The sequence below is a fragment of the Triticum urartu genome, chromosome 7 (assembly GCF_003073215.2).
Source record: "Triticum urartu cultivar G1812 chromosome 7, Tu2.1, whole genome shotgun sequence".
Taxonomy (NCBI): Eukaryota; Viridiplantae; Streptophyta; class Magnoliopsida; order Poales; family Poaceae; genus Triticum; species Triticum urartu.
In genome coordinates, this window is record NC_053028.1 from 567,552,229 (window position 1) to 567,574,602 (window position 22,374).

General features: G+C 46.7%; 1 protein-coding gene and 1 pseudogene across 1 annotated transcript; one reads left to right on the forward strand and one right to left on the reverse strand.

Moving 5' to 3' along the window:
- The window catches only part of LOC125519090, a 29,421-nt pseudogene extending 14,652 nt beyond the window's left edge, over positions 1-14,769 (forward strand).
- A 3,731-nt stretch (positions 14,770-18,500) lies between these two features.
- Positions 18,501-20,174, reverse strand: LOC125522433 (protein YIF1B-like). Its single transcript, XM_048687496.1, has 5 exons — positions 20,095-20,174; positions 19,835-20,010; positions 19,646-19,744; positions 19,394-19,545; positions 18,501-19,064 (listed from the first exon to the last, which is right to left on the reverse strand). The coding sequence occupies exons 2-5, from the start codon at positions 20,003-20,005 to the stop codon at positions 18,683-18,685; spliced, it is 804 nt and encodes a 267-aa protein (XP_048543453.1). The 5' UTR covers positions 20,006-20,010; positions 20,095-20,174; the 3' UTR covers positions 18,501-18,682.
- Positions 20,175-22,374: the final 2,200 nt, after the last annotated feature.

The window sequence follows — 22,374 nt, forward strand, 5'->3', positions numbered from 1 at the left end:
CGCGGCACCACGTCAAGGAACTGTTGCACCAAGCTGAAATAGCTGTTCGGTTTTGACCTTTCCGGCCATAGCTGATCCACAACAGACCTCATGGCGAGTCCAGACAACCTATTCAGTTCGGCCCATTCGGCTAATTGGTTAGTCAATGAAAGCGGACGCTCGGGAGAATGGAATTGTCTCCAAAACAACTGGTCTACTTCACGGTCCGTCTGACCCTGGAAGTACTTGGCCGCATCGGCAGCGCTCATCGCCAAATCCATTTACACATCCTCCGAACTCCACAGCCGATCCAGAGGGGCATACCGTGGATCTCCGAACTTCCTCCGCAACATAAAGGATTTCCCAGCTACAATATCCCCGGCTTCCCGCAGCTCCTCCTTCTTTGCCCTCATAGCAGAGCAGAGGTCTTTTCTCGTCGCAGCAGCCTTCTCAAGGTCCGATGCCTTCGCTAGGTTTTCCTTTTCAAGAACCCGGCAACGTGGTGGCGGCTTTTAATTCTGTGTCCATCTTGGCCATTTTATCTCGGCTCTCGCCATGTGCGGCCTTCTCGGCTTTCGGCTCGTTGGTCGCCTTCAAAGCAGCCGCATTACCCAACCTCGCTTGTTCCTTGGCTTGGGCAAGTTCTGCCCGCAAGGCTTCAACAGTGGCAGCTCCATCTGCAGTCACAACATATTAAAGATACTGGCATCATGTTGCTCTTCCTATGTGGCGTTTACCAGATAATGACACTTACCCTGTGCCTCGTCAAGCCTTTTGTTAACAAGCTCCATGTCAGCATCTGCCGCATCCAACTGCCGTTCTAAATGGGCAAACTCGCTAGTCCGGCTAGCCACCGGAGCTTCCATCACCTGCACATAGAGGCAGTATGGTTATTAACTGGGAATATGATCCTCTGTTCGTCGTCGTTTCCGACGACAACCAGAGTCTCAGGGGCTACTATCTACACAGGGCACACCTAGCATGTGCAGGACTATCATACATTCTTTTACGTACCTCAAAACGCCACTTTACCGGAAGAAGAGCGCTGGATGATTCAAGTTCAAGTTCCAGGAAGGACGTTCATGCCAGTCACTGAGCCCATAGAGTTTTCTTTTTATGCACCAACTTGGGATCTAGGAAAGAGCATGGCAGCTCACATCGCCATGGGACGCATTGGAGAAGTCTACCGCAATGATCTCAAGGATACTATCTACCAGATTTGTGGGCGCCGAGATGAGCACTGGGAGATGATCAGCACCAGGAAGGATAGATCAATTGCAGCTTTTATCCAGGAGTTAAACCAGCACATTCGACGTCAGGAGAACCAGATGTGCGCCGACATGATAGATCTGAAGACGGCAAAGACAAGAATCAAGGAACTGGAGGAAGAACTCAAGGCTACACATGAAGATTATGAAGAGGAAATTGAAGTGCTATTGGATAAAAATGACGATCTGATCAAGAAGATTGGAATATTTATGGGAGGCCCTACACCGGTAGAAGAAGACGAGGAACCCCAGGAGATTCGCCCGGAAGACTACATCATCATCGACGACACCGACTCGGATCCAGATGATAGCGATGATGACTATGTTGATGAAGCTGGAGCAGATATCATGGAGTCTGCAACCGAAGAATATTTCTAGTAGACCACCAAATCAGTAGTAGTATTCCACCATGTAAATATGGTAGTCCGAGCACTTTTGCGATAGTTAGATCAATTGTATGCCCTTGTTTGATTGATTGAATGAAGTGAATTGTTTGCTTTTGCCTCATGTGCATATGGGTAGTGTTTTCTCTTTAGACCCCCTCTATTCTTAAATCTCATCTTTTCTAAACCCTCAAATGCCTCCGAGACGTGACCCCGGATTTACCTTCCCACCGGAGCTCACTCAGTTGATCCAGCAGCAGAACACATTGATGCAGTTGCTAGTCTAGAACCAGAATCTGGGGAACAACAACAACAACCCACCACCACCACCTGTTGATCATTTAGCCCGTTTTCTTAGGCTGAATCCACCGGTGTTTTCCAGTAGCACTGAGCCGATAGTAGCAGATGATTGGCTCCGTAAGACAGCTAGGGAGTTGACCACAGCAGGATGCACAGATGCGGAAAAGGTGAAGTTTGCCGCACATCAGCTTGAAGGACCAGCAGCATCATGGTGGGAGAATTTCACAGCTAGTTTCCCTATCGACACTGTCACGTGGGACCAGTTTCAGCAGGCTTTTTGTACTATCCATGTTTCAGCAGGAGCTATGGCCATGAAGAAACGAGAGTTTCGCAACTTGCGCCAAGGAGGACGGACAGTTGGCCAGTATGTGGAGGACTTTAGTAAGCTAGCACGTTATGCCCCAGATGACGTTGCTACGGATGCAGCTAAGCAGGAGAAGTTTCTGGAAGGACTGAATGATGAGTTGAGCATGCAGTTGATGGTAGAAACCTTCAACAACTACCAAGAGTTGGTAGATCGTGCTCTCATGATTGAAGGGAAGCAGCAGCAGATTGAGAATCGCAAGAGGAAGTATGGACAAGGGAAGTACAATTCAGGAGCTCAGCAGAAGCCACGTTTTACCCCTAGACCGGGAGGACATTTTCAGCATACCCATGGAGGAGGTAGCTCGCACAATCACAATGGCACCAAGAATGGTAATGGAAATGGAGGAAGCAACGGCCAGAACCGCACCAACCCATCGACCCCAGCCAAGAGAGACCTGAGCCAAGTCACTTGTTTTAAGTGCCAGAAGACCGGACATTATGCGAATGAATGTCCTGAATCCCAGAATGGAAATGGCAATGGAAGCTCTGGGAAGAAGCCGAACCCTTTCAACAGGGGACAGGTGAACCACGTTAACGTGGAGGAGGTTGAAGAGCAGCCGGATGCAGTAATCGGTAAGTTTTTGGTTAAGTCATTTATTGCACTCGTTCTTTTCGATACTGGTGCATCGCATTCATACATATCAAGGGGATTTGTGGATAAGTATAATCTGCCCACCAAAGTTCTTAGAACACCTATGTTAGTAAGCTCACCAGGAGCGGAGTATATGGCTAGCCAAGGATGTTTTCAAGTGCCATTGAGTATAGGTAGGCATGTGTTTTCCCTCGGATTTAATCATTTTTGGAATCACAAGGATTGGATGTAATTCTGGGGATGGATTGGCTGTCGATGTATGGAGGAAACATCGACTGCGCCGGTAAGACGATCTTGCTTACCACCCTAGAAGGGAGAAGGATCAAGTATGTATCCTGGCATGTGCTGAAGAGGACTCAAGTAAATTGTCTAACAGGAGTTGTGCAGGAGGAAGTACCAGTAGTGAAGGATTTCCCTGATGTATTTCCAGAAGAGTTGCTAGGCATGCCACCGGATAGAGATATTGAGTTTTTGATTGAGCTTTTGCCAGACACAGGGCCAATATCAAAGAGACCATATAGGATGCCCGCAAAGGATTTGGTGGAGATTAAGAAGTAGATTAAGGAGTTACTGGATAAAGGATATATTCGCCCAAGTTCTTCGCCTTGGGGATCGCCAGTACTACTAGTGGAGAAGAAGGATGGATCATTAAGGATGGTTGTTGATTATCGAGGATTAAATGAAGTAACCATCAAGAACAAATACCCACTACCGATGATCAATGATCTGTTTGATCGATTGCAAGGAGCTAAGGTATTTTCCAAGATCGATCTGCGATCAGGATACCACCAGTTGAAGATTCAAGAACAGGATATACCTAAGACAGCTTTTACCACCAGGTATGGGATGTACGAGTATACTGTTATGTCATTTGGTCTGACTAACGCACCTGCATATTTTATGAACATGATGAACAAAGTGTTTATGGAGTTTTTGGATAAGTTCGTCGTAGTGTTCATTGATGATATCCTTGTTTACTCGAAGAATGAAGAGGATCATAAGGAGCATTTGCGTTTGGTACTTGGTAAGCTCAGAGAACATCAGTTATATGCCAAGTTTAGCAAATGTGAGTTTTGGTTGAAAGAAGTTGGATTTCTCGGACACGTTATATCCGGAGAAGGTATAGCAGTAGATCCCACTCAGGTTGATACCGTGACAAATTGGGAAGCCCCAACAACAGTTGGAGAGATCTGGAGTTTTCTTCGACTCGCGAGATACTACCGGAGATTCATTGAGAATTTCTCATAGATTGCGAAGCCTATGACGGAGTTGTTGAAAAAGGATACCAAGTTCATATGGACTGAGGAATGTGAGGCTAGTTTCCAGGAGTTGAAGAAATGTTTGGTTACATCACCTGTATTGATTTTGCCAGATCAGACCAAGGATTATGAGGTGTATTGCGACGCTTCACGTCGAGGACTTGGAGCAGTGCTTATGCAGGAAGGAAGAGTTGTTTCATATGCCTCACGACAGCTCAAACCTCATGAGTTAAATTATGCTATGTAGGATTTGGAGTTAGCAGCCGTAGTGCATGCATTGAAAACTTAGAGACATTTTCTCATTGGAAACCATTGTGAGGTGTACACGGATCACAAGAGTTTGAAGTATATTTTCACGCAGAAGGAGTTGAATCTCAGGCAAAGGAGATGGTTGGAGCTCATCAAGGATTATGATATGAAATTGCATTATCACCCCGGAAAGGCTAATGTAGTAGCTGATGCGTTGAGCCGTAAAAGCCATGTCAACACACTAATGACAGGAAATTTACCAAGGGAGTTAGCCGAAAATCTTTGTGGGCTATGTTTGGAGATAGTTCCGAGAGACTATGTAGCAGCATTGGAGATTCAGTCTACTTTGATGGATAAGATCAGAGAAGCTCAAAAGACCGACAAGGAGATTGCCTCTATAAAAGAGAAAATGAGCAAAGGAAAAGCTAAAGGATTTCGTGAGGATGAGCATGATACCTTATGGTTTGAAGACTGTGTTTATGTGCCAAATGATTCGGAGATCGGGAAGTTAATTCTGCAAGAGGCCCATGATTCACCATATTCGATTCACCCAGGAAATACCAAAATGTATTTGGATTTGAAGGACACCTTCTGGTGGACCGGAATGAAGAAGGATATTGCGGAGTATGTAGTAATTTGTGATGTATGTCAGAGAGTAAAGGTAGAGCATCAGAAGCCAGCAGGATTGCTACAGCCATTGCCGATACCCGAATGGAAGTGGGATAAGTTAGGCATGGATTTTATTATAGGATTGCCCAGAACACGTTCAGGCTATGACTCGATATGGGTTGTAGTCGATCGTTTGACAAAGGTAGCTCATTTCATTCCAGTGAAGACCACCTATACCAGTGCAAAGTTGGCAAAGATATACATGACCAGAATCGTATGTCTGCATGGAGTTCCAAGGAGCATAGTATCAGATAGAGGAACCCAATTTACCTCAAAGTTCTGGAATCAGTTGCATGAAACTTTGGGTACCAGACTGGAGTTTAGTACAGCTTTTCACCCGCAGACAGATGGACAGACTGAGAGAGTCAATCAGATTTTGGAGGATATGCTGAGAGCTTGTGCACTAGATTACAGATCTAGTTGGGACGAGAATTTGCCATATGCAGAGTTCTCTTACAACAACAGTTGTCAATCCAGTTTGAAGATGGCCCCTTTCGAAGCCTTGTACGGAAGGAGGTGCAGGACCCCATTATCTTGGGATGAACTTGGAGACCGCTAGTTGTTTGGACCGGATCTGATAAAGGAGTCTGAACAGAAAGTGAAATTGATTCGTGATAGGCTCAAGGTAGCTCAATCCAGGCAGAAGAGTTATGCAGATTCTAAACGCAAGGAGACAGTTTACGGAGTCGGAGACCGAGTTTATCTTCGAGTATCTCCACTTCGAGGAGTTAAGAGCTTTGGAGTTAAGGGAAAGTCAGCGCCACGTTTTGTAGGCCCATACAAAGTTTTGGAGCGTATGGGAGAAGCAGCCTATAAGTTGGAATTGCCCGAAGGATTGTCAGGAGTTCACGACGTGTTCCACGTTTCCCAGTTGAAGAAGTGCCACGCAGAGATGGCTAATATACCGCTAAGTGATACAGTGCCACTGGAAGCAATTCAGTTGGACAGTGATTTGACCTATGAGGAGAAACCAGTCAAGATTCTAGAGCATGCCAGTCGAGTCACCCGCAACAAGGTTATCAAGTTTTGCAAAGTTCAGTGGAGCCACCACACGGAGGATGAAGCCACCTGAGAGCGAGAGGAAGAATTGCTGAAGGACCACCCTCACCTATTTTCTAGCCAACCCGAATCTCAAGGGCGAGATTCATCTTAAGGGGGGTAGGTTTGTAACATCTCAAATTTTCAATTTGGAATGTTATACACTAGATCATCATTGCATATCATATTTTATTGCATTTTGGTTGATCCTAGAAAATTCTACGCAACTCAAGGACCCTGGGAGAGAGTTGGGGATTTCGTTATTTTCATATTTGAGTTTTCTCAAATTTTGAAAATAGGATCATTTGATTTTATTTATTTTATCTTCAATTATTTCTATTACAAAAATATGAGAGAGGGAATAAAATTACTTTCCCGAAATAAAGAAATATTGAGGATTTAATAAAACAATCAAATAAGATTTTATTTTGGTTTTATTTGCTATTTTATTTGAATTAGGGAAAAATGCGCGTTTTTCAAAATTGCATTTAGGCCCCAAATAAATGTTCATACTGTGCGGCTTGATTTTAGAAGCCGGGGAAAATTTATTTCAGGATTTTTGGAGTCCATTTATTATTCGTTTTGTTTTTTTTCTGAGCGTAATTTTTTTTTTAAAAAAGAGTCCCAACCAACCTTGGGCCGTAACCGGCCAGGACTCCGCCTGGCCGGGCCTTCAAATAGCGCCGCCGAGGCCCGAGGCCAGCCCAGCCGCGCCCCGCCCCGAAACCCTAACCCTAGGCCGCCGCCGCCATCGCCCCACCGCCGCCACGCCGCCCGCGCCTCACCGCCTCGCCGCCTTGCCGGACCGCCGGAGGTAGTTTTTCGCCGCTGGTTTTTTAGAAAACTGATCGGTTTTTCATCGGTTTTGTTTGGTTTTTTTAGTTTCAGTTTTTTTAAATAGATTGGTTTTTCTGGTTTATTTAATTAGCGATCGTTCGTCCGTTCGTTCGTCTTAACGAACATTCGTCGTTTTACTTTTTTCTCGGATTAAATCCGCGATTTATCTGATCATGATTCCTGATCCGATTTTCGTTTTAGTCTAACTTTTCGCTCATTTATCGGAATCAGGCGATTCAAGCGCCTAGAGTTTCGTCTCGAAACCCTTTTTCCGTTTAACCAACTCAAACAAGTTTTTGCCACTGTAAAAATTGCTCTAGATCCAGAATAGTAAACGAAGCCTGTTTCTTTTGCCGTTTGTCTTTCGTTGCTTCGTTCGATTTGATTCTTTTTTGCCAACCAGAGTTCTTAAGTTGAACTTTCTGGTTAGATCTTTTATTCGAGTTTTACCTGTGCATTAGTTGAGTACTTATTGTATGTTTGTTTGTTTGTGATAGAGTACCCGGAGTGTGCTGCTTGCTACTTCGAATCACTAGGTTTTGCGGATCATCAGCAAGGCAAGTAACACTTTGATCATACTTCCAATTACCCAGATTTTATTGCATTAGATCAATCCTCACACATTGCATGATTAGGATCTAATTAAATTATGGGTTTTGGAAGTAGTTGAGGTAGTACCTATTACCCGTTATTATCAAACCTTTGGAAGTTACTTCTACGTTTCCTTATTATGCCATGCTATGCTAGTAGACGTGGATTGGATGAGTGTATCCATGACAGATGTGAGATTGTTAAATTAATGGTTTATCTAAGGTGGCAACTTAAATACACATCTGGGTGGATTGAGACACCTGGGTATTCCAGCGATTGCCTGTTTTTTTTATGGACCGCCACCCAGGCTCAAAGGGATCATGAGATTTATTCATGCTAGAAACTTCCGTGTGCAACCACAAGATACTATGGGCTCTAGCATAGTCGATTAAGTTGTGCGAACTCTTACAGTGGTAGACTAGCAGATGTAGGGGAAAGTAGGTGTAACGGTCTACCCGATCGTAATGTGCTAGCGCTTCTGAAAGACTATGTCTCGGTCATCCGTTTCTCAACACCATGTAGTGCAAGAAATCAAACGGAGGCGATCGAGTCTTGTGGGGAAAAGTGCGCAAACCTCTGCAGAGTGTATAAACTAATCATGGTTAGTCGTGTCCCCAGTTATGGACATCTTGAGTATCTAGTACTTGGATTATCATGTGAATCTCATCATGTTACTCTAAAATTAATTTTGTTGGGTTTTGTTTAATGATGATGCTTAATTGGGATTGAGAATGTTGTCAACCATTCTCAATGTTTAACAACTACCATGATAGTTAAATAAAATTTATTCCTTTGCAGTAGGGAAAAATTGGCTTTACGCAAAACTGTAACCATAGAGCTTTCCACCAGCCAAATATGCATATAGAATAGCCTATTTCATTCCATTACTCTCTATGTGTTACTTTGCCAGCATATTCCATGTGCTGTCCCATTTCAGGCTGCAACGTTAATGTTGCAGACTTTTCAGACGACGATTAAGGTGCTTTTAGGTCGTGGTTCTATACTCAGTGATGCCGTTGGAGTTGATGGACTCACTTATCTTCCAAGCCTTCTGCTGTTATCGTTATTAGATGGCCTTAAGCCATATTTATTGTAATAAGTTCTCTTTTGAGACACTCGATGTAATAAGTGTGTGATTGCTACTCTGTTATAAATCCTTCAAGTACTGTGTGGTGTCAGCATTACTGATCCAGGGATGACACCTGAGCACAGAGATTGGACCATTTGAGGTCTGGTCGCTACAGTTATTGAAGAAGGATACCAAATTTAAATGGACAGAAGAATGTGAGGCGAGTTTTCAGGAGTTAAAAAAACATTTGGCTACAGCCCCAGTGCTGATTCTGCCGGATATACGTAAGGAGTTTCAAGTGTATTGCGATGCCTCTCTCCTAGGACTTGGAAGTGTGCTGATGCAGGACGGAAGAGTTGTTTCGTATGCCTCGCGACAACTGAAACCGCATGAGTTAAATTATGCCACGCATGACTTAGAGTTGGCTGCCGTACTGCATGTGTTGAAGACTTCGAGACATTATCTTAATGGAAACCATTTCGATGTATACACTGACCATAAGAGTTTGAAGTACATTTTCACACAGAAGGAGCTGAACCTTAGGCAGAGGAGATGGTTGGAGCTTATAAAGGATTATAACATGAAACTTCACTATCATCTAGGCAAGGCCAATGTCGTAGCAGACGCTTTGAGCCGGAAGAGTTATGCCAACACACTCATAAGCGCAGGATTGCCAAAGGAGTTGGCGGAGGATCTCAGGGAACTTCGATTGGAGATTGTCCCTAGAGGTTTTGTTGCAACAATGGAGGTTCAGTCTACATTGTTAGGAAAGATTCGAGAAGCCGAGAAGGATGACAAAGAGATCGCCGAGATAAAAGAGAGAATGAGCAAAGGAAAGGCCAAAGGTTTTCGTGAGGATGAACACGACACCTTGTGGTTTGAGGACCGTGTTTATGTGCCCAATAACACAAAGATCGGGAAGTTAATACTTCAGGAGGCTCATGACTCACCATACTCGATTCACCCCGAAAACACCAAGATGTATGTGGATTTAAAGGAGCGTTTCTGGTGGACTGGTATGAAGAAGGATATTGCCGAGTATGTAGCCGTGTGTGATGTATATCAGAGAGTGAAGGCAGAACATCAAAAGCCAGCCGAGTCACCCGTGGCAAGATTATCAAGTTTTGCAAAGTTCAGTGGAGCCACCATACCAAAGATGAAGCCACCTGGGAACGAGAGGATGATCTTCGCAAAGACCACCCACACCTATTTTCTAGCCAACCCAAATCTCGAGGGCGAGATTCATATTAAAGGGGGTAGGTTTTAACATCCCAAATTTCCAATTTGGAATGTTATACATAGATCATTCATGCATATCATATTTTGCTGCATTTCATTTTGCGATCCTCGAAATTCTAAGCAACTCAAGGACCCTCGGAGAGAGTTGGGGATTTCACTGTTTTCATATTTGAATTCTATCAAATATTGAAACGAGGATTTTTTTGGTTTTAATTATTTTTCTCTCCGAAAATATTTCATATTAAAATACATGAGAGGAGATAATATGACTTCTCCAAAATAAATGAAATATTGGAGGAAAAATATTAAAATCAAATATTTGAATTTATTCGGAGGTTATTGTTATTTTATTTGAATTAGAAAAATTGCACGTGTTTCAAAATTGCATTTTAGGGCCAAGAAAATTTGTTTTGACATTTTTAGATTTTTATTTATTTTTTCTAGGATTTATTTAAGTTTCGGCATATTTTATTTAGACGGTGAAAAATTGTTTTGGCATTTTTAGATTTTTATTTATTTTTCTAGGATTTATTTAAGTTTCGGTGAAATTATTTTTAAAAAAAATCTTCGCTGACTGGGCCAAAGCCCAGCCAGCCGGCCCGGCTCAGCCGAACCGTCCGCCTTGTCCGCGACGCGGAGACCGCCGCCGCCGCAAGCCGAGTCCGGTCGGGACTCCTCCCTGCGCCGCCTCGCCCCCTCCCAAAGCTAGCCCCCCTCCTTATATATGCCGCCCCCGCACCCCCACACCACCACCCGAACCACCCCGCCCCGCCGCCTAGCACCGCGCCGCCGCTTGCAGCCGCCGCCGCCGCCTAGCGCCGCTGCCGTCGCCGCCCCGCCGCCTAGCACCGTGCCGCCGCCTGCCGTCGCCGCCCTGCGCCACCCGCCGCCGCAGCCGGACCTCGCCGGAGGTATAAACCGCCATTGCCGCCGTTCGGTTTATTTTTTGAACCGGTTCGGTTTTTTTAACACCCTAGGTTCGTTTTTTTAGATCGGTTCGCCGGTTTTCTCGGTTTAGTTTGCGGATGTTCATCCGTACGTTCGTTTTAACGAACGGTGTTCACTCGTTAGCCACAGACAACGAACGTTCGTTCGTTAGCCTGTTCGTCAGTTTTCTTTTTTCGGATTTTTCCGCGATTATTTCCATCATGATTTTTGATCCAATTTTCGTTTTAGTTTATCTTTTCGCTCGTTTATCGGAATCAGGCGATTCAAGCGCCCAGATCTTCGTCTCGAAACCCTCTTTTTGTTTAACCAACTTGAACAATATTTTGATATAGTAAAATTTGACCTTAGTCCAGATTAGTAATCGGATCTTTTTTCTTTCGCAGTTTGAGTTTCGTTGCTCCGTTTGATTTGATTCTTTTTGCAAACCGGAGTTCTTAAGTTGAACTTTCTGGTTAGATCTCTTATTTGAGTTTTACCTGTGCTTCTTTGCTTGATTGCTTATGTATGCTATTGTTTGTTTGTGATAGAACACCCGAAGTGCGAAGCGTGCGACTACGAGTCTCTAGGTTTTGTGGATCATCAGCAAGGCAAGTAACACATTGATCATACTCTTTTCATACCCAGTTTTTATGCATTAGCTCCAATCCTCGAACATTGCATGATTAGGATGTGTTTAACATGTGGGATTGGGAAGTAGTTGATGAGGTAGAACCTATTGCCCTGTTATTATCAAACACTTGGGAGTTACTTCTACGTATTGCTTATATTGCTATGGTATGCTCGTAGACGTGAATTGGGTTTGAGTGAAACCATGACATATGTGAGATTGATAATTAATGGTTCAACTTAAGGTGGCAACATTAATACACATCTGGGTGGATTGCTTGTCGGGCACCTAGAGAATCCAGTGTTGTCCTAGGATATCCCGGAGTACCCGTGTGATAATCCTAAGGTCCGCCACCCAGGCTCAAAGGGAACTGAGATATTTCATGCTAGAAACTTTTGTGTGCAGCCACAAGCTATTGTGGGCTCTAGCATAGTTGAGTAAGTTGCGTGAAGCTGTTGAAGAGGTAGACTTGCAGGTAGTTGGGTTGTAGGTGGTATAGTCTATCCGGAGTAGAGAGTTAATGCTTCTGAAAAACTATGCCTCGGTCATCCGTTTCTCAAAAATCATGTAGTGCGTGAAATCCAACGGGAGAGATCGAGTCTTGTGGGGAAAAGTGTGCAAACCTCTGTAGAGTGTATAAACTAATCATGGTTAGCCGTGTCCCCGGTTATGGACATCTTGAGTATCTAGTACTTAGATTATCATATGTATCTCATCACTCTAAGTTAATATTGTTGGGTTGATAATTACTTTTAATTGGGAATGAGTTGGAGGAACCTTCTCAATGATGTTTCAACTACCATGGTAGTTAATTAAAATCTATTCCTTTATTTTAGGAAAAAATTGGCTTTTCGCAAAACTTTAACCGTAGAGCTTTCCACCAGCCAAATATGCATATAGTGATAGCATTATTCTGTTTTGCTCTACTGTGTTACATTGCCAGCATATTCCATGTGCTGACCCGTTTCGGGCTGCAACGTATTATGTTGCAAACTTTTCAGACGAGGAGTAAGGTTCATTAGGTCGTTGTCGTGCAGCTCAGCTATGTCGTTGGAGTTGATGGACTCACTTTATCTTCCAAGCCTTCCGCTGTTATCGTATTAGATGGCCTTAAGCCATATTTATTATAATAAGTTCTCTTTTGAGACATTCAATGTAATAAGTGTGTGATTGCCACTCTGTTATAAATACTTCGAGTACTGTGTGTGTCAGCATTACCGATCCAGGGATGACACTGAAGCACAAAGACTTGACCGTTTGAGATCGGGTCGCTACAGTAGCATAATATGGACGAACCCATACCCTAGCCTACAAGCCGGCTCAATTCTCGCGCTGCAAGACTCAGGCAACCTCCAGTTACTCGCCACTGGGGGAATGCCCATCACCTGGGAGAGCTTCCAGCACCCAACTGACACACTCCTCCCAGGTCAATCGTTGGGCTCTGGAAAGGCTCTTCTGTCCAGGCACTCCGACACGGTCTTGTTCCCCGGCTGCTACAGCCTGCAGGTGCAAGGCGATTGTAACATCATCTTGTACCTCACAAACCTTGCCACCGGCAACCTGGATTCGCACAACGCATATTGGAGCACTAACACCTACCAGCCGGACAACCAGGTCGGCAACATGACTATTTTTTTTGACTCATCGGGCCATCTGTACTATCAGAGCAATGACAGCACTGTGGTTGACCTGATACCCCCGCATCCAAAGTCTAGGTTTGGTTACCACCAGCATGCATCACTCGATCCAGATGGCATCTTCCGCATGTACACCCGGCCGAAGAACGCCATGGGAAGGAGAAACTTGTCGTGGGCAGTCATGGGACAGTTCCCAACCGAAGGTTGCAAGATAAAAACCTCTATGCAAGGTTTGTGTGGCCCCAACTCATACTGTGTGTACGGTCCTAACGACCGGCTCAATTGTGAGTGCCCAAGCGGCTACTCCTATGTCGATTCTCAGCTCAGGTACATGGGCTGCACACAGGGGTTCATGTCGCAGAGTTGTGACGAGAAGAACCGCTCCGCCGAGTTTGGGGTTGTCAAGCTCCCGAACACCACTTGGGGAAACTCGCCATATGAAGGATATTCGCACACCACAGAGGACCAGTGTGCAGACTCTTGCCTAAAGGACTGCCTCTGCGCCGCTGCTATGTATGATGACAGTTATTGTGCCAAGATGGTGTCATTGGCAGGATTTGGACGGCAAGGAGGAGACGTCGCCATGAAGGCATTGATAAAGGTACGGACGAGTAATCCCTTCGAGCTGGTGCCACCGAGAAGGATATTGCCTTATGTATTACTCGGTTGCTCGGGGTTCGTGTTGCTATCCGCAATAAGTAGTCTCATGTTACATTGGTACCTTAGGAAGAAGAATGCCAACCATGACTTTGTGAGGGCTTACACTGCAAAAGAGCTTTACAGAGCCACCAATGGCTTTTGTAAGTTGTTAGGCAGAGGTGGCTTTGGCGAGGTCTACCATGGGGTGTTAAAGTCGCTACACTCTCCTGACATAGCAGTGAAGAAGCTCATCAGCTCCAATGGTTACAGCGAGAGGGAGTTCGCGAATGAGGTACAGTCCATCGGCCAGATCCACCACAGGAACCTAGTCCGCATGGTTGGTTACTGCAAAGAGCAGGAGCAACGGATGTTGGTGTTCGAGTTCATGCCAGGTGGTTCCCTTCGGAGCTTCCTTTTCCAGCCTAAGCGACCAATGTGGAGTTGGCGTGCCAAGGCAGCACTCGGTATTGCCAAGGGCCTAGAGTACTTACACGAAGAATGCAATTATCCAATCATTCATTGTGACATCAAGCCTGACAATATATTGTTAGATGGCAAGAAAAATCCGAAGATTACTGATTTTGGGATTGCAAAGCTTCTTAGTGACCAGCAGATGCACACCACGGTGACTAACATCAGGGGCACAAGGGGCTATATTGCCCCCGAGTGGTTCCAAAGTGATAGGCGCATTGACACCAAGGTTGATGTTTACAGCTTCGGCGTTGTGCTACTAGAGATGATATGCTGCCGGAAGTGCCAGGAGCCGGTAACCGGGCTGGATGGTGACGATTCAGTCACACTGTTTTGGTGTGCTGGTCAGTTGGTCTGTCATGGCAAGATTAAGGTTTTGTTGCATAATGATGACGACACCATTGAGGATTTGGTCAGAGTGGAGAGGTTCATGCGTGTTGCACTCTGGTGCATTGAGCAGAATCCTTCGCTCCGTCCGACAATGCACTAGGTGGTGCAGATGCTGGAGGGCGTGGTTGAGGTCGACACTCTACCTGCTCCTAAAAGCTCCAACTGTTCATCACCGTTGACCTCTTCGGTCGACGGGAGCACTCTGTTGCCAGGTGGTGCTAATCTTGAGATAGAGTGATATTCTGATAGGCTGCAGCTTCGAAATGATTTTTTTACTTTTCACCAATGCTAATTGTTGAGCCATTGTGTACCTCTAGATGGTGTAGCTAGACTTCAATCATGCCTTGTAGCTATTACATGTCTTCGAGTAAGTATTCATCCATTGTGCTCCACTTATGCAATAATCCTTTGGTTTGAGCACTAATTCATCATGATTTATTTATTTTTACCTTTTTAAAGTCACAGGATATCCTTCCTGGGTTCAAATTAAGTGTGTATAATGGTTTAGGAGAACATACCACATGGCAAGAGCAGCAGCAGCAAGATTGGGCTGAAAATTATGTCAGCAATTCATTCAGTTCTACCTGTCAGAGGGGGAAGTATTAGTAAACTAAAATTGAACTTGGTTGGGCATTTCTCATAAGAGCAATGAGTCATAACTCAGGGAAACCCATCTGGATATTTCATAGATATTCGGCCAAAGATCAACTAATATGAGTTCATAAATCAAAGGCAAAGAAATGCTTATCACTCATTTGTCGAATAGATGCTAACAGAACAACGGTAAGGTGAATGAATAATAACCTTGGAGATGAATAATAACAGGAAAAAAACGTGAAGGGTGAATAAATAAAGGCGTTTGTATGCAAGTTTTACTGTCCATGTGCCTCCTTGGTGTGCCTTTGTCACATTGGCAGTACCAAGTCACTTCAAAGCACCGTGACGTGGCAAAGTACTTAATCAGGATTTATGCCAAACCACATGTGTTATGACCGGCATATTAGGGGCCTAGCCAAGTGGGTTGGGGCTCAAGTTATTTTATTGTTATTAGGGGCTTAGCCCAATTGTCTTATCATTTGTTTAGGAGTCAAGTAAACCTCTCTATATAAGAAAAGGAGATGTATCAATCTAATCAAGTAAGAAGCAATTATTATTTGCTCGGCTTCCCTTAGGGAGCCGGGAGACCTAACCCTAGTCGCCTCTTGCGCCGCCACCGCCTCTTCTCCACCACACAAGGATGGCGCCCAGCCGCCGGCCACCGGCCGCCGCGCCCTCGTCCTCGTCCTCCTCCATCTTTCTTGTACAATCTCCATCCTCGAATTGACAGAACCCTATCTCCTAACACCTTGGTATCAGGTAGCTTGGGTCCGATCATGTCTGCGCCACCACCCACCCCTCCGCTGTCCACCTTGCCACTGTCCACCACCGCCGCCCTCTCCATCGCGCCGCTAGCGTTTCACCCCGCCACGGTCGACAACTCCACCGCGCCGCTCGGTTACTCCGCGGGGGCCTCCACCGGCCAGTCGCTGCTTGTCCCCGCGCCACCTGTCGTCGTCTACTCCCCGGCGAAGATGACCGGGGTCCTCAACGACCTTGTCACCGCCGTCCAGGGCATACGCCTCTACCTGGCCAGGCCCTACGGGTAGCCGCCGCCCTTGCAGCCGGCCGCTGCGACGGGCCAGCCGCCTTGCACTGGTACGCGGCCACCACGGCGCCAATCAAGCCTCTACACCACCACTGGCCCGGTCAGCCGCCGCCCGCCGTCGCCCCCCACTGGCCGCAGTAGCCGGCACCGCCGATCGTCGCGCCCCCGACGCCCCAGCTGCCGGCCCCACCGCCGCCCGCTGTTGTGTCTCAATGGCCTCAATGGCCGGCCCCGGCCCTCGCTACGCCCCCGACGCCTCCTGGGTCCGGGCAGCCGCAGCCCCAACTGCCGGCCCCACCGCCGCCCACTGCCGCGCCTCAATGGCCACAGTGGCCGGCCTCGGCCCTCTCTGTGCCCCCGACGCCTCCTGGGTTCGGGCAGCCGCAGCCCCAGCTGCCGGCCCCACCGTCGCCCGTTGTCGTGCATCAATGGCCACAATGGCCGACCCCTGCCCTCGCTGCACCCCCACTCCACCCGGGTTTGTACCGCCGCAGCTGCCGGCCCCGCCCCCGCCCAGCACGGGGCCCGGGTCACCCACGCAGGGAGGCGTACCGATCCAGCAAGTGTGCTTCCCGTCGTCACCGTCCCCAATATCGGCCTGGCTGACCGGATCATCGCCGCCGCCCGTCTACACTTCGGCTAGAGACTGCCGGCACCCACTCTACAGTTCGGTGATCCCTCCGGCTCGGCGGGGCACTCCACGGGCCGCGGCCATGCTGACCGGGCGCCCCAATCCTCGCTGCTTCGCACCTCTGAGCCAGTCGGCCACGGCGCTCTGACTCAGACACCGCCGCGGTTTGCCAAACTGGACTTCGTCACTTATGACGGCATGGAGGACCCCCTCAACTGGCTTAACCAGTGCGAGCAGTTCTTTCACGGGCAGCGCACCCTCGCCTCGGAGCGTACCTGGCTCGCCTCTTACCACCTCCGCGGCGCGGCACATGCCTGGTACTACGCCCTCGAGCAGGACGAGTGCAGCATGCCCCCTTGGAAACGCTTCCACGAGCTCTGCCTTCTTCGTTTTGGGCCACCGATCCATGGGAGCCGCCTGGCAGAGCTAGGCCGCCTTCCCTTCACCTCCACGGTTCAGGACTTCGCCAACCATTTCCAGGCCCTGGCATGCCACGCGTCAGGCGTGATGGCGCGGCAGCGGGCCGACCTCTTCGTCGGTGGACTTCCGGATCACATCCACGTGGACGTGGAGCTTCGGGGACCCCAGGATCTCCAGACGGCCATGTACTACGCCCGCGCATTCGAGCGCCGCGCGGTGGCCATCTAGCAGGCATCACCGTCCCGGACCGCTGGGCCGCTACCCTGGCCGGATGTTCCCGCGCAGGGTCGGCCTGCGCAGGCTTCCGCGGCACCCCTCGCCGCGACCGCGGCGCGCCCGTTCCGCCGGCTCACCTCGGCCGAGCTGCTCGAGCGTCGCCGCCAAGGGTTTGTGCTTGAACTGCGACGAGCCCTACACGCCCGGCCACATCTGCCCGCGACTCTTCTACCTGGAGGCTGCAGACTACATTGAGGAGGATGCCTTCGCCGACGACCTGACCGCCCCAGCTGTCGTGAAGGTGTTTGACGCTGGTTGATCACCTCGAAGAGTTCAGCAAGCGCTTCCCCACCTTACAGCTCGAGGACGAGTTGTTTGTGCAGGCGGGGAGAAGTGTTATGACCAACATATTAGGGGCTTAGCCCAGTGGGTTGTGGCCCAAATTATCTTATCGTTATTAGGGGCTTAGCCCAATTATCTTATCGTTTGCTTAGGAGTCAAGTAAACCTCTCTATATAAGGAGAGGAGATGTATCAACCTAATCAAGCAAGAAGCAATCATTATTCGCTCGGCTTCCCTTAGGGAGCCGGGAGACCTAACCCTAGCCGTCTCTTGCGCCGCCACCGCCTCTTCTCCACCATGCAAGGACGGCGCCCAGCCGCCGGCCGCCGCGCCTTCGTCCTTGTCCTCCTCCATCTTTCCCCTACAATCTCCGCCCTAGAATCGGCAGAACCCTAGCTCCTAACAATATGCTAGGGAACAATGATCAATTTGATTCGATTAATAAGTTTAGTTACCCAAGATCATATTTACTCTGTTAGTAATATAATAGATTCCAGATTCCGGTTATGCAGGCCTTAGCCAGTTAGCCTACAAGATAACAGCTGCAAATATATTAGCAGATGGCACAAATATGAACGGTGACAATTGAAGATGTACTTTTAGGATAAGTTACTACCCAATATTCAATATTCATGTATGCATTTGTCTTCAGCTAGTCATAAATCATGGGAAAGTAATATCCTTTGCAGGCCAAGAATATAACATTGACTGCATATTTTTGAGGTCCTCTATCAAGAAATTTACCACTCCAATAAGAGCCTGAACTATAGACAAGGCTACTACAAAAGTTCATCTGTAAGACAAAATCTCAAACTTTATTCTGATCGAGTTTTAGCCTCCGCCTTGAAGAAAAGAAAAGGAAAAAATATGTCCCTGTTCTGACATGAGACTGAAACATCAGCCCTTGATGTTGCCTAGCCAAAAAAGCATGGGGAATTGCGCGGCCGCGAGGAATAGAAGAAAGTAGTGGTTCCTGCTAGGATGTCTCTCATAAGTCCTCGATGCACCCTGCAGAACCCTCTTCATCGTCTTAACCAGGAACACTCCAGTGCAGATACAGAACCACGGCAGCACAAAATAGTATGAGTAGCTCCAGAAGATGCGGACAAGCATCGCAAGTGAGGTACCGGCAAACCCATAGCCGGCATATGCCACAATGTCAAGCAACGGCGATTCACCACTTCCCAGTGAGTAAAGTAGTGCTTTAATGAGGATGACTTGCATAAACCAACCGAGTAACCCTTTTGTGAACTGTATAGTCAGTGCCTCCGGGGTAAACCTGCATTCAGGAACAATGTTGATAATCAGACAAGCACCACTGAAGCATTAAGGATATCCTGAACATTAAGGAGCACTGTTTTCCTCTAGAGAAATAAAATAGTGCATTTTATTTCTTATCTTAAACTAACAAACAGAAACCACTATAACCGCTTGGAACAAGCGGTTAGCTATCTCAAAAACAATCAGCAACAGAAACCACTATAATAAAGTGACACATATATGCAACCAAGTAATACATATATTATACTGCTCGTGGAGTCATACTGCACATTTCTTCTAGAGTCCTACAAGTAGAAGAATCAAAACTTGTCCTGGGTGTGCAGTTACCTTCCAAGAACACACAAGGCATATCCAGCAACTACAATGTAGGTGGCAAAGGCCATCAGAGGGATGTACAGATCTGGAGCATTGATGTCTTGAACTGGAGGTTTGTATGACAGCCTTCCTCCCACTGGCTCAGTTATCCTAGTCCAGTGTCCCTGAAGGAAGAGAAACGATAAAAGGATTGAATGAGACCTCACAGTCTGCAGGTACGACACGAAAGAGGTTCTTGAGAAAAAGGAAGCAGTCAGTCCTTACCCGATGCAGAAAAGGAAACAAGACAACTTTCAGCTTGTTCCTCACATACTGGTTGTTCACTTGAAAGTAATATTGTGGATTGGACAAATATTGGGTGATCTGTATACGCAATCAAGCAAACTTACATTGAATAGTTTTTCGAAAATCAAACAACAGGTATATCTATGAATGAAATGCATCCATGCTTACATTGCTTTGCATAAAGTCGGAGCTTGAACCTAAAAACTTCTCACTGTACACTCCTAGTCCACTTCGGATGAGTCCAGGTCCAGCTCCATACAAAGCACTTTGAAAAGGATCCGCCTGTGAAGTAGTAGGCCTGCCTGCCAATCCTCCCAGATCAATGTTCATTGCTGCCATCACGGCTGAATAAACAAAGATTGTTCAAACCAATAGTCAGACAACAAGATATCAATTGTGAATGGTCATGTCATCTACAAACTACGTACCACTTTAACTGCATCCTTTAGAATCCTGAGAATATAGCCCACAATTGCTCTTATATACAAAGAAAAACCCTAAGAAACTGATTTCATAATGTCCACCCATGATTTTATATATGAAACAAACATTGTAGAAAAAGTACAGTAGATGGATCACCACGACCCAGATATGACTAGCAGCCATATGCCAACTTACAACAGAATGTGACGATGTTGAACAGAACATGTACTGTAAAGCTAATTCGAAAGAGAGGGAGAAATAGCATGATATCTTATCATCGTTCATCAGCCCGTAGGTTAGCCCAATCGCAGTGCCTAGTAATGATGCAATGGCCGTTGGACGTGGCTCCGGTGGCCCCGGCGCTGGTCACCGCTGTTGGGGGACGGGCAGGAGGCTCTTCCCCCAGCGCAGCTTCTCGCGAGGAGGTCATCACTTTCGGTGGGATCCCGGATCCTGTCTCTGCAGGGAGACGGGTCAGCGGGAGACTACAGGAGCAGCCGGATGTTGATGATATGCAGCTCAGGTGCGCGCTAAGGGCGGCCAAGCTGCGTGACGTCGAGCTTTCTACTGGTATGTCTGTTAACAAATTTAATTCTATTATGCATTTTACCAATGATGAGATTGTGCAAAATGCGAACCAATTAGGAGTATCTCTGGGTAATAATGATCTAGAGATTTCTAAATCTGTTAATGATATGCTAGACCTGGAAGCTGAACGAGCGTTAGATTTGATTCGTAACTTGGCGGCGGTTAGGCCGATGAATGAATCGGAGATTGATGCGCTTGGGGTTAGAGTTCTCGATGGCTTGTGTGCTGATCTCGATCCTGCGGTTCAGGAGGCGGTGGAGGAGGATGAGTATGGCCTCCCTGAAACTTCTAACCTTGAGGATGAGTCTTTGGGGATTGACGATCATTCCGAACGTGCCGAACCCTCTGATGTTCGCGTTCAGCCTAAACGGACCTGGAAACGGAAGGTCCATCCGGTGTCGGCTGTGCGTAGAAGTGCTAGGATCCGTACCTCTAAAAAAATTTATGATGAAATATGAGAGGCATCTTTTGGAATAGCAGAAGTCTTAAGGACTTGGCTAAAAGACGGTTTCTAGCAGAGGCTTCTCTTGAACATCATTTAGATTTTATTGCTTTGTCCGAGACTGGACGAAGTAATTTTTCTCCACAATTTCTTAGTACCTTATCTGGAGGGGTTGATTTTGACTGGCACTGTCTCCCACCTCGAGGAAGATCCGGTGGGGTTTTACTTGGGGTTAAGTGCGAGACGTTGGAGGTTCGGAGTGTAGTGTTGGGTGAGTTTGCGGTAAAGTTTCGGGTCAGAACTAAAGCGGATGGGTTTATTGGGTTTTGGTGGCAGTCTATGGGGCTGCGCAACCAGAACTCAAACCAGATTTCTTGGCCGATCTAGTCCGTGTTTGCGGTAGCGAGCAACTACCCGTCTTAGTGGGTGGAGATTTTAACATTATTCGAAGAAAGGAGGAAAAGAATAATGACAATTTTGACGGCAGATGGTCATTTATGTTCAATACTATCATAGAAAGCTTGGATCTCAGAGAGATAGAGCTTTCGGGTAGGAAGTTCACTTGGGCAAACTCGCTACCGGTTTCGACTTTTGAGAAGCTCGATCGTGTTTTGGCGAGCGTCGATTGGGAACAGAAGTTTCCTCTGGTAACGGTGCAGGCATTGACACGAGGTATCTCGGATCACACACCGTTACTAGTCGACTCTGGAGTTCAAACTCATTTGGGTAATAAGAATATCTTTTCCTTCGAACTTGCCTGGTTTGAAAGAGAAGGGTTTATTGAGTTGTTAGCTAGAGAGTGGGCTAAAGACTCGGGGGGAAGGTCACCCATTGAGCGGTGGCAGTGCAAGATCCGTCATCTTCGAAGGTTCCTTCGTGGATGGGCTAAGCATACGAATGGGATATATAAGGCTGAGAAGGAAAGACTCCTTATGCTCATTCATTCCCTTGAGTTAAAAGCTGAAACATTTATTTTAGATACTTCTGAGTTGGAGTCTAAAGTGGAGGCCGAGTTGAGGTTGAAAGCACTCCTCCACGAGGAGGAATTGAAATGGGCTTTGAGAGCTAAGGTTCGTAAGGTTGTCCAGGGAGAGGACAACACTCAATTCTTTCATATGATCGCTAATGGAAAGCATTGTAAGAAGAGAATTTTTCAATTAGAACAAGATGAAGGGACGATAGTTGGTCAGGAAAACCTGAAACTTTACATTACCAACTATTATAAGAAGTTGTTTGGCTCTCCGGTAGAGAGTTT